The sequence below is a fragment of the Cavia porcellus genome, unplaced genomic scaffold (assembly GCF_034190915.1).
Source record: "Cavia porcellus strain 051 isolate PalLab524CR breed Dunkin Hartley unplaced genomic scaffold, mCavPor4.1 scaffold_5, whole genome shotgun sequence".
Lineage (NCBI taxonomy): Eukaryota > Metazoa > Chordata > Mammalia > Rodentia > Caviidae > Cavia > Cavia porcellus.
The window spans coordinates 23,096,108-23,113,028 of NW_026947488.1; the positions used below are offsets into that span (position 1 = coordinate 23,096,108).

The window sequence follows — 16,921 nt, forward strand, 5'->3', positions numbered from 1 at the left end:
GCTTTTCACAACGTACTCCATGAAACTCAGAAGTCACAGCATCAAGAAAAAGCTGCCTAAGATTATGAAGACAATCACATACCTGGAAGTGAGTGCACAGATGACTTTGCTCCACTGCTCCACTACTGCTGGGTGGTGCCTCCAGTTAGCCACCATCTCCTTGGCTGTCTTCCAATAAGGAGGTGTTGGGAAGCACCGAGTACAAGCTAGTAACCAAACCTCAAAGAGAACACCAATCAATTTCTCTGCTAAATTCTCAGCAATGCCACCTGACCAATGAAAGAAAAGAATCTTTAATTCACTAATTTGGAAAAACTAGTCAAAAATTAAAATGTTAAGTACTGATTTTCAAATAAATATTCAGTAATAAAAATGAAAATTAATTATCAGGTATGCTTATAAAGGAAATCAGAGACAACATCAACAAATTATTTTGAGTGTTCAAACTGCCCTGCTGGTTCTTAATGACAATCTTACCTTCTAACAAGGGGAACCCAAGTATACCTATTAGTTTCTATGTGAAGGCATTCATATACATGACCACACATAATTCTCCCCATTATTTTTACAGAATAGATGCTTCTAATATATTATCAATATTAAATACATCATTTTGAAGATGAGAAAACTTTGGTTCAGGGAGGTTAAGTAACTTATCCAAATTCATGCAGCCAATAAAGAAAGGAATCAGAACAAATACCCAGGTCTTGCTAGCTCCAAAGTTTGCCATAAAATGCCTCATGCATTTGAAAGATAATCTTTTGGGGTTTTTTGGTGTCAGGGATTGAACTCACAACCTCGAGTTTCCCAAGCAGGCACTTACACTGCTGAGCTAAATCCCCGGCCTGAAAGATAATCTTAAAGAGAAGAAAAAAAAGAAAGAAAAAGAAGAAGGCCTGGTGCTGGCTACAAGAGTGCCTTAAAAAAGTTGTTCCTCTGTTCTAAGTGCCAGAACCAGAAGCAACAATAGCAGTGGACTTTATTCTATAATGCTCCTGAAGGCAAAATTAAGACTAATAGAGTAAAAAGGATGCATATTTCAAATGAGCAGAACCAAAACTCCAACAACAGAGGCCAAGAAGGTAACAAACTGCCTGCTTTGTGCTGCAGAGACACTGGTATGAGAAGTGAATGGCCAAGAGCTGTTGAGATAACGACTGCCCAACTATCATCAATACTATCCTGGCATTCCTTTCCACACTAAAATTCTCTCAGTTACTTCTCAATGGTGAGACAAAATATCTGACACTTCAAGTTAAAGGAAGAAAAGTTTATTTAGCTTACAGCTTATAGAGGTTTCACATCTTAGTTGGCTGACTCCAAGGCAAGGAGACTTGGCACCCCAGGGGAAAAAACAGTTCATGGCAGCCAAAAGGCAGAAAGACAGCAAGCAGCAAAGTAGCAAAGCAGCAAGTGAAGTAGCAACCAAGTCCTCCTTCTGTCCCTTATAGTCTATCCGGGGTATAAGCGCTTAGGCTGTGTAGGACTCAAACCCAGGGTGGGCCTTCCCATTACCCACATCCAGAACTATGCCAAAACAATGAGTGAACCAACTTAGTAATCACACACCCTTAATCCTAGCTTCACACACTCTAGATCCAGCATCTCTGAAAAGCCCTACCTATGATGGCATAAGACTTTGGGGGAACATCTAGATCCAAGCCATAACAAACTCATGATTCCTTTCAGATATTTCCCTAGACACTACAACTCTGTGACAACATCAGCACATCAATCTGTATGTGTCCGTAAAGAGCACAGATAAATAAGCAACAGCTAAAATATCTGAACTACAACACCAATTTCAGTTTATGTATACCATGTTTACACATACAAAGCAAAGCTTCTAAAATACACTATGAAATTTTATAAAACTGTAGTAGGCTTTTAAAATGGCTAATAAATAATAAAATAAAATGGATAATGAATAGCATACTGTTATACTTCCAAATAACATACTTTAAGATTCTGGAGGTTTTATTTGCTTAGCAACGTTGTCTTCTGTCACTGTCAAGTTTGCAGACTCTACTAACCACTTTGTCATCACATACATTATCCATAGGCTCTAATTTAAAAATTTTATTGTTTCTTATATATAGATATATAAGCTCCATCCTAAAACCCTAAACAAGCCAGATTCTAATGCTTATCAAATATGCATAATTCTCTGTGTCCTTCTCTACATTTGCAAAATTACCACTGAGGGCAAAATAATCTCCTTAGCCACACTGCACTACACTTGAGGTTCCTGTTCTACAAACTGTTAGTCTTAATTGGTCAACTGTCATGTCAAAATTTAAACCCCAACAAGTCTATTGCTCATTGAGTTTAAACATGAACTGTACCTGGAGCTTGGAAACAAGTAAGAAAAAATAAATAAACAAACCTTGAATAGTTGGCGGGGCCAGAAGTATATCATTTATCTGCAGAAGAAACAATAATAAGACTTCCCAGGTTTCTCGGGCCATGATGGATGACTCACGAGCCAGTTTCTGAATGGTTCTCAGGACCTGTAAGCAGAGTCGGATCTGGCTGGAGCCCTGCTCCTGTCTGAAGAAGACAGACAGATATCACTGATAAGGCTGAAAGAGCAACAGCCAAAGAACAGACAACTTACAGATGCAACACACAGTGGTCCAATAAAGCGCCCTAGAAGCATCAACTGGCAGCTGAGCACACCTTTCTCAGCTTGTTCCCTATTATGTACTCTGGGATCTTAACCGACCACTCTTATGAGAACTCAGCTTCTGGTAGGAAGGGAGAACACTAAAACATAAATTTCACCACTGGATTTCTATGCCTAAAACATGCTTGGCCCATAATAACAGACACTCACTGGGTTTGTGCTGAATGAATGAGTATCCACAATCATTCCTGCTGCTCACACTAAAGCAGAAAGGCCCCTCCATCTTAATTTTTTAAAACACACATTCACAGGAATTCTGTATGTGATTTGAAAGTGTCCAGAGTCCTGCCAAAGCTAATGTCTGCTAGGGAAGAGCCGGAGGGACCTGATTGATGAGAAGTTAAGGAAATACTGCTACATAAATGAGCACCTGCTGCTGCTGCTCTAATTAAAAAAAAAAAAAAAATGGGGACATCAGAGGTTCCCAAGATACACTAGAGCTATAATTTTAAAACTCTCTTTAATTCTGCAAGACTATATACATTTTTCCAAAGGAAGAAAGCCAATCTATAAAATAAAGCAAAGTATCATGTCTAGATAGAAAGGAACATTCAAATCCCTGCCCTCACTCTACTTCCCAAGGTGGACCACTTAAGAATGTCAAGAATAAGGGGCTGGGGATTTAGCTCAGCGGCATAAGCTCCTGCCTTGCAAGCAGGCAGTCGTGAGTTCGATCCCTGGTACCAATAAAAAGGAAAAAGACAAAAAAAAAAAAAAAAAAGAATGTCAAGAATAGCAGAGAACACTGTATTAGTAGTAAATGCTGCTGCCCTTTAAGCTGCTCATGTAAAACCCAAGATAGTATCCATATTACTAAAATAAACCTTGAGGCTGAGGTTCTGTATATTATGACTTATTGCAAAGAACTGGTAGAAACATGTCTGGATCACAGTAGAGAATTTCCTCAACAAATTCTGAAAACTAAAGGGAGTAACTTCAGAACTTTCACCCCAACTTACAATACAGATTCCCAGGTTCTGGGCTATGATCCAGAAACCTGCACTTATTTTGGCGTTGTAATCAAAACTATTGAACTTTAGCTAGAGAAGTCAGACCTAAAGCCAAATGATGATGAGACAATCACCTCAGAAAAACCAAGAATGCCAAAGAACAGGAGATGCCCCACATTCCACTGGAGGTGAACCCAGCCCATGTAAAGCCACAAGGCTCAGGTTCAGGTTTGTTGCCCTGGCTTGAGGAAGAATAGAAAAATTACATAATAGCCCCAAACCTTATCGAGCCTTATCCTCTCCCTCCAACAATCTCAAAGGGAACTGTGGCCTTCAGAAAAACCTCTTTGGGACAAGCACCAGAGAATTATGGCCATTAGGTAAAATCTAAATGACCACCTGCTCTTGTAAGTGAAGTTCTATTGGTGCACATCTATGTTCTTCATTTATGTAGCCTATGTCTGCTTTCCTGCTACACTAGCAGAATTGAGTAGTTATAATACCATATGGCTTGCAAAGCTGAAAATATTTACTATCTAGTTCTTTACAAAAAGTTTGCTGACCATTGCTTTAGAACAACATTATTTCTTCAAATACATATACACAGTATATTTGAGCAATTAAAAATCAATTTTAGAAGATTGTTCACTCTTTATTTAGGAAAAAAAATTTTAAATGATGGGCAAAAAGAAAATTATACTCACTCTGATTTAATTTCTAGAAAACTGGAAAAGGCAGATTCCTGAATCAGTTTATATAAAAGTAACTAGTTAAGTAAATTTAGATGACAATTTGACAAACACTCAGAATCAAAAACTGTAAGATCTGATAACAGTAAATTAGATGATAACTCCTAATAGCACTGAAAATATTCAGCTTGCCAGGCATAGTGGTACATGCTTACAAACTCAGCATTCGGAGGCTAAGGCAGGATGATCACAAATTCAAACCCAAGGTGGATGACTCTGTCTCAAAAAATGCTTTTTAAAAGAGAGAAGGCTGGGGATATAGATCAGTGGGAAGGCCCTGGATTTATTTAACCGCTAGCAAAAAAAAAAAAAAGAAAATTCAGCTAACCTCTAGGTACCATCACTGGCCGAAGAACCCTTTCAAAATTTATTAACCTTCATGCATACATACTTTTGAAAAAAGCAAGCTAATAGTCAAATAGCAAAACAACTTATAAAGTAAGTACGCTTCTTAAAAGAAAAACAAAAAAAGTAAAGCCTGACGTGACACTGAGGCAGAAGGACAGCAGTTCAAGCCCACCTGGGCAACTTAAGTGACTCTGTCTCCAAAAGATGAGAGAGGTGGCTGGAGATGTAGCGTAGAGATTCCTGGGTTCAGTTCCCAGTACTACAAAGAGTGATACAGGTTCAGAGAAGGTGTGGTTAACAAGGACCTAGGCAGAACTTATGATGAACCAATAAAAGTGAGCTGTAGCCATCTACACAATAGAGTGAAAAAGAAAATAAAGGGGATGATGATGGGAAAGATCTCTAATAAGTCTTACACAATGCTTAGTTTGAGTCTGACTAAAGAGCAAGGCTCACAGAGAATTAGCAGCAGCTAATCTGCTTAGGAGCCAGATTACACTTGGCATTTTGTGTGCACAAAGGAGTTTAGAGCTGATCCCACAGACCAAAGCTCTTAAGGGAGACTTTGCTTTTTTAACTTAGGTTTCCCAAAGAAAAGTTCCTTCTAAAGTTAAGAGTTACAGTTTAAGAGAGTGGTTTTTGAATAATTCAAAATCCTTAACTATCTGACAGATCAAAAGCTCTGCTCAGATTTTTTTCAAAAGGAGAAAAGTTCATCAACTTTTTTTCACAGCCATTAACACACAGCTAAAAACTAGATATTCATGAATAGGCAGGAAACTAATGTCTTCTTCTGCACTCTTATCTATATTTCTATATTTATCTATATTTCTCAAACTTCATTTATTATTTGGTTGGTTTGGGGGATTTTTTTGAGACAAGGTAGTACTTCAGGCTATGTAGTTCAGGGTGACCTGGAACTCACTATGTACCTCAGGCTGGCCTCAAATTCACAGCAATCCTGCCTAAGACTCCCAAAGTGCTCAGGTGTGTCACCACATCTGGCTCCAAAATTTATTACAAGGATATATTATTCTTTGGGAGGGGTGACTTTGGGGATGAGAGTCAGGGCCTTGAGCATGCTACCTAAACATTCTACTATCAAGCTACAGCCCTAGCCCAGGATATTCTTTCATAATCAGAAAGGACATTTTGGTACAAGTAAGGTAGATGACCCACACTAAAATACTTAAAGCTTTTACCTCAGAAGATGGGGAAAAAATTAGTAACAAACTTTCAAGAGTAATATTTTGGTCCACCATAAATTTCCTCATAATGAATTCAAGTTTTTTCTCCCTTCTGTGTTTGTTTGTGTGTGTTCATATGCATGGTGTACTGCAGACTGAACACAAGGCCTTTACACCCAGCTACATCTCATCCCTTTTATATTTTCATTTTGAGACAAGATCATGCTGTAGGAAGCTGGGGATTTAGCTCAGCAGCAGAAGCACCTGCCTTGCAAGCAGACGGTCATGGTTCAATCTCTGGTACTGATTAAAAAAAAAATCATGCTACATTGCTAGATGGAGCTCAAATTTGTGATTCTCCTGCCTCAGGCTCCCAGAGTGCTGGGATTACAAGTGTGCACTACCACACCTGGTTTAAGTTTTCTAATTTGTATATCATCATTCTCTCAAAGAAAAGAGTCATCTTAAAGTAAAAGGTTTAGTTGCCTTTACCATAAGCGGAGAATTATGATGGGCAAAAGTGTGATTTTTTTTTTAAACAAAAGTGAAAGATATCATATTTTAATACCTAATAGCAATCAGATCTTAGAAGCAAAGCCAAAAGTCTGTAAAATGAACACACAAGTATTAAAAATTACTGGAAAATATTATACAAGCTCATCTCTCTTATTCATATTAATAGACTCTAACTGAATGATACTGTTCAAAGGACTGGCAATGAAATAGTGCCTATATGTAATAAAATAACATAAAATTTTTATTATCCTAGTAACAGGCTAAACAGACATGTGTAATTTACCTTGGTACAAAAAGATTTTGCAGATGTTTTAGTATACTTTGAACATAAAGATTAGGTTCTTTAATAACTGGCAAAGGGATAGAATCTTTCGGCAACACTAAAGCCATAATCCAGTCTGTATATACATCAACACAATATTTTACAGTTTCTCCATCCAATGGAAGGGTCAGTCCATAGCAAATTACTTCCATTGTCCATTTTACCTAAACAAACAAAAAATCCATATGAAATTATTATATATTGCCATCTAAATCTCAATAGACTAATTTAAAATGTTAACATCTTTTACTGCCAAAAACCTCTAAACTGAAAGACAATATATTCATGTCAAAAGATGTATCAGGTTTATTCCAAAAGATGCACTTTTCATGTGGCAGGTATATATGCAACATTTCCCAAGCAAAAGAGAATAGAAAAAAATAAATTACTTATTTTTACAGTGTTCGTTTTTGTCCTTTAGACATCATTACCACTCACTCTGAAATAAAAGGGCATTTCAATTTTTTCATACAAATTAGAAATACAAAAATAGAAAACTGCAGATTTTTTTCTCCATCCATTTGCATACAGGAATGTGTATCACTTACGAGATCAGATATATAAATTCAATTATATTCCATCTCCAAATTACACAATAGGAACAAATGATAGGAAAAAAGATTAACTGTTCAGTTCTTATTATTTTACAACTGTTTTTTCTGCCAAGAATATTACTTAAAAGTGGATAGGAGGGAACATACACAGATGAGAAGGGTCCAAAGTTGGGTAACATCTTAATAAGGCACTTAGCTGTGCTAAACAAGGTCCAGACTTTTAAACCACCTGAATCACCTACTAAGGTCAAAGAGAAATAGAGCAAGACACTGCTGAACCACTATGTGGAATCACAGAATGGACAAGGTGCTATGAAAAAGGAAAAATATCTCTCTTTGAAAAAGAAGATGAAACTACATTCTAGTCACTGGTGATGAGAAAGTTTAAGTGAATATCAGACAAAACTTTGAGATGAACAACTGAGCAGTGTTAGTGAATGTGTCAAAAGGGAAGTGAAAATCCATTCTATGCAACTTGCTTGAAAAGATGAAGTCATGCTAGACAAGCTTCATTGCTTTTTTAATGGGGTTACTATGAAGAGATGATACATAGTCCTTGCAGTTTATAACCCACTTTCATAAATATTACCTAACCATCATAATAACCCTATAAACCTGATAACTATAAACTAGCCTCATTTTATACATAAGAAAACTGAAGCTTGGCAAGTTTAAGTAATTTGGCCCATCACTGATTCATACATAGCTCCTGAACCTCCTGAGCCCAAGAAAGAGGACCAGTTCCAAAATGAACACTTCAAAAGCTCCTTATTTTTAGGAACAGCAACTACAACTCCAATTCCAAGCACTTCAACTTACAACCAGACGGGCCTACATGCTCTGTGATACCCTTAAACATGGAAGTCAGGCAAGGGTAGGAAGGAATGGGAATATGTAAACATTCAAGCTCAGCACATGTGTAGCCTTAAAACTTGATGTAAGATGTGCTTCTGTTGGGGCTATCTAGGAGCAAGAATGAGGGCTTCCAAACACACCCCCATAAGGAATCAGAAGACAACCTACAGCTTAGAAGAAAGGATTTGGTTCAAGTCTTTGTTTAGGGCACTTAGCTCAAGTGGAGAATTAGGCATGACTAATAAGTAGTCTTGGCAGCAAAAAGGTAAGACTAATAACACCCACAAACTCTAAGACCTAGCTCTGAACCCAAATGAGATAAAAACTTAGAAATAACACTACGACATGTGGAAATCAATTAAGAAAGAATATTAAATAATTCAATAACAAATTCTTATGCTTACATAACAGAGTAAATTAAAGAACACTTACTTCTTTGTCAGTTTTTAACAAACTCTCATTACCAGCCCCTGAAGAGGTACCTAATGCCTGCCCAAGAGGACGGACCACTGCATTTGCTACCTCTCGCCCAACGCTCTCTGGATAGCTGTGCAGCACACTGGTATGGCCCTGGTCATTCTGAATCACCAAATGCAGTGATCTCCACTCCGAGTACATTGTGTCACTAAAGAACTATCCAAACGGCACCTGAAAAGAGAAAAGATACAGGTTAAACTACTGAAAACACAGATTTATCCTATGTGACAAGACAAGAAAAACTACAAACCTACTGCCTCTAGAAAACAGAAAAAGCATCTCTAAATGTTTAAGGAATGCCTCCAAATGGCTTCATGGTGAGATTACATAAGACAAGCAACAGCTGGCTAGGGATCTACCTAAAGAACCCTCAGAGGTCCTGGAGTAAAGCCAAGAAGGACAGTCATTGTGAAGGGGATTAAAATGACCAGATATGGAATCCTAATATTATGAAGAACCTTTCCCCATTCAATGGTTACAGAAGAGAAAAAAATTTAAACTGAGAGAGAATGGAGTGTCCAAAGGAGGAAAGGCAAACAAAGTGTTTGCACTAAGACCCGCATTTTTCAATCAAGTTTCTGAGTACTGCTGTCCCCTCTTATCCAAGGTTTTGCTTTTCAGTTAGTTACCTGCTGCAGGTCAAACATATTAAACAAAAATTTCCAGAAATGAAAATTCAGAACTATTATATTATGTGTCACCTTGAGTAGCACAACCCCATTCCAGCCCAACCACCTGGGCCATGAATCATCCCTTTGTTTGGTGTACCCACAGTCTATACACTACCCGTCTGTTGGTCACTTAGAAGACATCCTAATTGTTGGATCAAGTGGCATGGTATCACAGTGCCTATGTTAAAGTAACCCTTATTTTACTCGATAATGGCCCCTAAGTGCAAAAGTAGTGATACTAGAAATTAGGATATGTCAAAAAGAAGTAATAAAATGCTTCCTTTGGTAAAAAGATTAAATTGCTCAACTTAACAAGAAAATTTTTTTTAAAAATCGTATGGTGAGGTTTCTAAGCTCTATTGTAAAAACCTGTATTTCTCAAGCTCTTCAAAAAAACTGAAAGGGACAGAGTACTTCCAAGTCCCTTCATGGAAGCCAGCATCTCTGATTCCCAAACCAAATAAAGACCCAATTAAAACAGAAAACCACAGGCCAATCTCCTTAACGAGCACAGATGCAAAAACCCTCAACAAGATTAGCAAATAGAATGCAGCTCATCATCAAAAAGATCATACATCATGACCAAGTAGGTTTTATCCCAGAGATGGCTCAACACACCCAAATCAACAAATGTAATACATCACAAAAACAGCAAATCCACATGATATCAATACATGCAGAAAGGGCTTTCAATAAAATCTAACACCCTTTCATGATAAGAACTCTGAAAAAATAGGTATAGAAGGACCATCATACCTGAATTTGATAAAAGCTGTTTATGACAAATAGCCAACATCATATTAAACATATAAAACAAAAAGCATTCCCTCTAAAATCAGCAACAAGAAAAGGATGCCCCCTATCATCACTTATATTCAATGTAGTACTCAAAACATTAGTCAGATCAACCAGTGAAGAGAAAAAAATAAAAGGGATACATACAGGAAAGGAAAAATTCAAATCATCATTATTTTCTGAAAACATGACATTCTATGTGGAAGACTCAAAGAATCCTTAAAAAATAACAACAACAAAAAAAACCTCTTAGAATAAACAGTTCTGGCTGGGCATGGTGGTGCACACCTGTAATCCCAGCATCTAGGATGCTTGCTGCAAGTCTGAGATCAGCTTTGGCTATATAATAAGTTTAAGGTCAACATAGCAAGTCTACTATGTAGACATAATAGGTCTACATAGCAAGACAAAACAAAAGCACAAGTTGAGTGTGGGGGAATCAATTAGTAGAATGAAGAGACAAACTACAGAATGAAAAAATAATTTTGCCAGCTATTCCTAAAACAGAAGACTAATACCTAGAATATACAAAGAGCTCACAAAATTTTGATCGCCTAAAACATAAGACCCAACCGAGAAACAATCAAACTGAACAGACACTTCTCAGAGGAAGAAATGCAAACAGCTACCAAATTTATGAAAAAATGTTCAACATTGCTGATCATTAGCAAAAAAGGAAATTAAAACAATACTAAGATTCTACCTTAAACTAAAAAAAAAAAAAACAAAAATCATCAAGAAAACAAAAACTAACAAACGCTGGCATGGCTTCAGTGAAAGAGGAACCCTCCTACAATGTTGGTGGGAACTAGTACAACCATTATGGAAATCAGTATGTAGATTCCACAAATGAATATCAGAAATTCCATTATGACCTACCTGTTCCTTTCTAGATATATTCCCCCAAGCAGTTAAAAACATCTACTATAGCAATACATGCACACCAATGTTTATAGTAGCTCAATTCACAATAGCTAAATCCTGGGAGTATAACTTATCAACAGGTGACTGAATACAGAAAACATGTTATTTCCAGGCACAGTGGCAACACAACTATAATCCTATCACCCAGAAGGCTAAGGCAGGAAAACTGCCATCAGTTTGAGGCCAGCCTGGGCTACATGGGTTCAAAGACAGCCTGAACCACATAGACCTGTCTCAAAAAATTTTAAATTAAATTTAAAAATAAAAGAAAATAAGGTAGCTACATAGAATGGAATAATGGAGTACTACTCAGCTAAAAAAAGGACAAATTTGAGACATCTGTAGGAAAATAGACGTGTCAGGAAAATCTTGAGTGAAATAAATCAGACACATAGGTTTAAATATCATACAACTATCTCTCATTTGAGTAAGACAAAGTACAAACAAGAGCATAATAAAGGATGGATAGGAGGAGACAAGACAGATCTCTAACAAATAGGAAGGGGTCCAAGAAAATATACATGATAGGAGACAGAAAGGGAAAAGGGAAATAAATACAATAAAGAGATGAGGTTCCTAGAAACCTAATAACTTCAATGAATGAAAACATTATGTGCCATAAACACAGTAAGATTAATAGTATCAACAATAATGAAAATGGGAAAAAGGAATTTAGAAGAGAAGGGAGGGAGACAGGAGGGAAGGGGATTTTTTAATTAAGTTTACTGGTACAATGTGACAAAGATCCATCATAGGACAATGTGACATCCATCATAGGAAATTTGTCCCTGTACATTATATATCTTGATTCCACTTTTCTTCTCACTCTCCTCCATTGAGAAGATTTTTTAAAAACAGCCAAGCTACATTATGTACATGAACCACTCTTAAAAACAACTATAAACGACAAGTATTGCAAATATGTACTTATAAAACAAACATAAATAGGGCCTGGGGATTTAGCTCAGCAGCCCAAGTGCCTGCCTTGCAAGTGTGAAGTTGTGAGTTCAATCCCTAGTACCAAAAAAAATAAAATAAAATAAATAAATAAATGTAATGGGTAACATATCCATTTTTAATGGAATAAGGGCATCCCACAAAGTAAAAGTAATGTTCTCTAAAACTTGTTTTATTTTTTATATATGATGATATTATGGATCAAAAAGTTAGAAAACACAACTACAATGGCTAATCTTGATCATCAACTTAATTAAGAAATGCCTGAGGTGGCTGGACTGTGAGGGCACTAATGTTACTAATGGCTTAACATATGGATGAGTTCATAGGTGAATAAGCTATAAAAAGATGGGGCTTGATTAGAGGCATTAGCTTGCTGAGAGTAGGCCTTTGAAGGTTATCTCTTTTTCTGGCTCTTTCCATCTCTGTTCCCAGACAGCCTGAAGACAGCAGCTTTCCTCTACCATGCCTTTCCAACATATTGCCTCTGCCTTGGAACCAGCTGCCCATAGACTGAAACCTCTGAAACCCTGAGCCATAACAAACCTTCCCTCCTTTCAGTTGTATATATCAGATATTTCTGTCCCACCAAAGGAAAGCTAACACAATAATCCTAATGAGGATAAAGAATGTCCTAAATTCTCCTGTAAGATAAAAAGTATTCTGAGCCAGGCATGTCTGTCATCCCAACACTCAAGAGGCTGAAGTAAAAGGATTATTTGAGGCAACAAAGTAAGCTTGAGTAAGCTTGAGCCTGAACTACATAGTAAGACCCTGTCTCCAAAAAAAGTATTTCATTTTTCACACTTAAACTTAATATTTATCTGAAATAAACACATGCAAATGGTATAAGAAAGCTCCCATTTTATTTTCTTCTAAATACATAATTGGTTCTACAATCTATTAAAATTACATCCCTTTTCAGCACTCAGAAAGCTAAGGCAGCAGGATCTCTGCAGGTTTGAGGCCAGCTCAGACTACGTAGTGAGTTCAAGAGCACCCTGAACTATACAGTAAGACCCTATTTTTAAATTAAAAAAAAAAAACCTTATCTTACTGAACTACCAATTTTGTACTATATTAAATTCTCAGTTATACTGGAATCTATGGTTCAATTATACCAATGATATAATGGTTTCATTTCAGGCTTTATTGATTTTTTTTTTTTTTAACATCTAGAAAGAAAGTCCTCTCTAATCTCATCGTTCATTTTCAAAATTTTACTGGCCATTTCAGATACTTGTTTTTCTCTATTAAAACTTACGATTTTATTTAACTCAGAACATTCAGCAAGAGCCCTTTTGCTGTCTTCTGCCACCGTGAACAGCTGCCCCTCTGCCATACCACCCTGCCTTAGAGCCAGCTGATCATGGACTGAAACTTCCACAGACTGTAAGCTAAATAAATCTTTCCCTCTTTAAACAAAACAAAACCACCACTCAGCAATAAAGGATTTTTTAAAATAAAGGATTTTAACTGAAATTCTAATATACTACCTCCCCAGCTTAATCTTTATTGCTGCTTTCTCACAAGCACCCCAAGCTGTGGCCACAAAAAGGTACTGATGATTGCTCAAAGTCAACAAATTCTTCTACCCCGTATGTAACTGCTCATGCTACTATCACTGACCCAAAAGCAATTCTCCACCCAGATCTACTTTATAAAGTACTCTCATCCAGGGCCAGGGATTTAGCTCAGTAGCATAAGCACCTGCCTGGCAAGCATGCAGTCCATGAGTTCGATGCCCAGTACCAAAAAAATAAAGCACTCATCCTTCAAAACCCAGCTCAAATATTGTTCCCTTGCCAAAACTATTCTTCACTCCTCAACGAGTTCCTCCCACTCTACTTTTACTACTCAGATAGCTCATTAGCCATGTACAAAAATCTTCACCACAAGAATGCTAGCCTTTTCTGAGTTGACACCTGTCTGAGTTACTTTTTTCTCATTGTTGAGATTCCTTATGTCCAAATTTAGGGAAGAAGAAGTTTATTTTCTACAATTCTGGAGGAGGTTTTCAGTCAACATTTGGCTGGCTCCACAGCAGGGTAGCACAGCAGGGCCACCATTCATGGCCTCAACAAAACAAAGAGAAAAAAGACAGACTTCCTGCCCTTACACTGCCCTTCTTGCCCTTACACTGTATGTCAGCTCTGCCGTGAGCGGATGTAGCAGTCACACCACCAACCCCAGTGCTAGACAATGAACCAATCACAAATGCTGGCTTCAGCCATATCCATGACTCCTTGAGGGGGCCATCCAAACACAAACCATAACAACACCTCACTTCTTGAATCTCAGGGTAGCCCCTGACACAAGGTGGATAGTAAATAAATTTTTGAAAATGTTAACATTTACCGATGGGAAAAAGAAAGACATCAGCAGGTGTTCTTTTTATTCTACTGCAGTATGTACACAATTTTAGGTCATATACAAATAAAAAATGAAAAATGTCAATTTGCTTTAAGCTAGTTAATAGTAGTAAAAATACAAGACTATTTCCAAATATTAAACATAATACCTGTTCCAAACAATGTATTATTGGAGGGGGAAAAAAATTGTACATTTGTTTTCTGCAGTAGTGGGCACTGAACCCAGGGCCCTCTATCAGTAAGCAACATTCCTGATCCTTGTTTTTTGTTTTCGTGGGTTTTTTAATTTTTTATTTTGAGGCAGGGTCTTAACAAATTACACAGGCTAGACTCAAACCTATTGGTTGTTTGGCTTCAGTTTATTGAGTAGTGGAGATAATACATATGCTCTACCATGCCCAGCCAAAAGCAAGAAAGTTTTAAGAAGACAAAAAAAACAAAAAATAAATAAACTAGCTTGCAAACTCCACAATATACATGAGAAGCATCTAGGGGTCTCATAAAAGCAGGTTCCAGGCCCTATCTCTGAAAATCTTGGTTCTATAGGTTAAAGATGGAGTCTGGAAATATGTATTTCTAAAAAAAACAGCTGCCACCATTCTCAATTCTGAAATAAAGAAAGAAGCACCATTCTTTCAAAAACAAGACCAACCAAAATAGATTAATAGTTCCTAAATCCTTTCTTAAAACTTTTTAGTTAAATGCAAGACATTTTCATTCCCTAAATGTAAAATGAAATAAATGCTTTCAAAAATATGTAAAGAAGAAAAGATACAAAAACTGAACTAAAACCGAGTGTGGTGGCACACTCCTATAATCCCAGCAATTGGAAAGTTGAGGCAGAAGCATCATTGATTTAAGGCCAGCCTGGCTACACAGTGAGTTTATGGCCAGCCTAGATTTTATAGTGAGACCTTGGCTAAAAAAAAAAAAAAAAAAAAAAAAAAAAACTAAACTAAAATACAATGTATATGGTAACAAAAATATAGATGCTAAATTTTAATAAAATACAGAGGCTAAAACCATTAAGACATGGACCAGGGATTTAGCTCAGTGGCTCAAGCACTTGCCTGGTAAGTGTAAGGTGGTGAGTTTGATCCCCAGTATCAAAAAAAAAAAAAAAAAAAAAAACAATTAAGACAAAGACTCCATTATGATCATAGGCATATTAAGTTACACAATGAAGGGAAAATAATACGGAAGCAAACATGAAGAACTTAAAAAACAAAATAAAAAAAACAATAAGGTATTATTTGTACCTATTAAACTAGTAAAACGAGTGATAAAATTCAACTCTTTAGGAGATAAGAATTAACTCAAAACTTAATGACTTTCAATATAAAAATGGTTCACTAGGGGGCACTGTGAAACCATTAAGCGTGCTTTTGTTGACACAATTTTGGGGGTAGATCATTGGTATTTATGGAAAATCAGGAAATCTAGACATCTTGCAATGCATTGAGGCAGTGCACAACAGAAAATTACGCTACATTTTATTTAACTTTTAGACATGTGCCAAAACTTGTATTTGAAAACCTAAAATTCAACTCCATTTTACATATAAACCCAAACATATCTTAGTTTTTAATATATTACATATATAAACATTTCTGGTAATGCAATCCTGTTAATCACACAAATCAAGACTGCACCTTCTGCAGTTTATAATCTTCACATTCCAAGATTGCTCACTACTCTAGAAAAAAATCATCACCATAGTCATGCCACTCATGGCATGAACTGCTAATACCAAAAGTCATTGTCAGGAACATAATCAGAGGGAATACATATATACTTATTTAGCCACTATTTCAATTTGTCAAATAGAAAGGGAAAATGCCATAATATTATCTTCTCAATTCAAACATAAAAGCACCTGACTACTTCATTGTGCTCTTTCGCCTAGTGGTGCCTAATTTATTGAAATAGTAATCTTGAAATAGTACATTAGAAGTTAGTTAAAGAAAAATTGTAGGTAGATCATGTCACATGTGAAAAGGGACCCTACAACAAAGGTTGGTGAGTATAAGTTTGGCCACCTGCAGACATGGGATGCAGGTCAAAGTAGAAACACCTAAGAAGATAGATACTTGGTCACTTAGTTCACCTGTTCTGTTCCACAACAAGCCTTGCTGTTAAAATGAACCATGCCTGCAATACTGAAGTAATGTCTTATGCCCTGTGCCTACAGAAATTCCAGATATCTATGACATATCTGTCAGAAACAGTATATTTGTACATAAGATGGATAGTTGCCTATGAGGTGGCCAATTAGCACCAATGCAGAGGACTCACTCTCTTGCATTTCCAACATGCCATGAACCATCTGCTGAGTATCAATCCAGAAAACATTCTAGGAGACTAGGTATGATTTCAGGACTATCGCAGCCCACCGTGTGTATGAAGTGTGTGTGAAGTATACGGCTGAAGCATGGCTATGGTGGTATGCCAGTAGACATGGAGTTCTATAGGGTTGCTGGGCCTAAAATGGCCTCATCTGATTAAAAGTCTTTTTTTGGTTGTTTTGTTTTGGGGTAGGGGTGGTCACTCACTGTTCA

The 16,921-nt window shown here is 36.8% G+C and overlaps 1 protein-coding gene across 9 annotated transcripts in view; it reads right to left on the reverse strand.

Moving 5' to 3' along the window:
• Positions 1 to 16,921, reverse strand: part of Ralgapb (Ral GTPase activating protein non-catalytic subunit beta) — a 95,782-nt gene that overhangs the window by 72,252 nt on the left and 6,609 nt on the right. For 7 of the 9 annotated variants that reach the window (XM_013150325.3, XM_003467652.5, XM_063248357.1 and 4 more), the window contains exons 2-5: positions 8,600 to 8,815; positions 6,720 to 6,922; positions 2,387 to 2,550; positions 83 to 269 (exon numbers count right to left, since the gene is read on the reverse strand). In XM_013150325.3, the coding sequence (XP_013005779.2) occupies positions 83 to 269; positions 2,387 to 2,550; positions 6,720 to 6,922; positions 8,600 to 8,785 (740 nt within the window). In that variant the 5' untranslated portion in view covers positions 8,786 to 8,815. Of the gene's footprint in view, positions 1 to 82; positions 270 to 2,386; positions 2,551 to 6,719; positions 6,923 to 8,599; positions 8,816 to 16,921 lie in introns of those variants that run through there. The other 2 variants (XM_063248359.1, XM_063248358.1) reach the window with 2 other exon arrangements.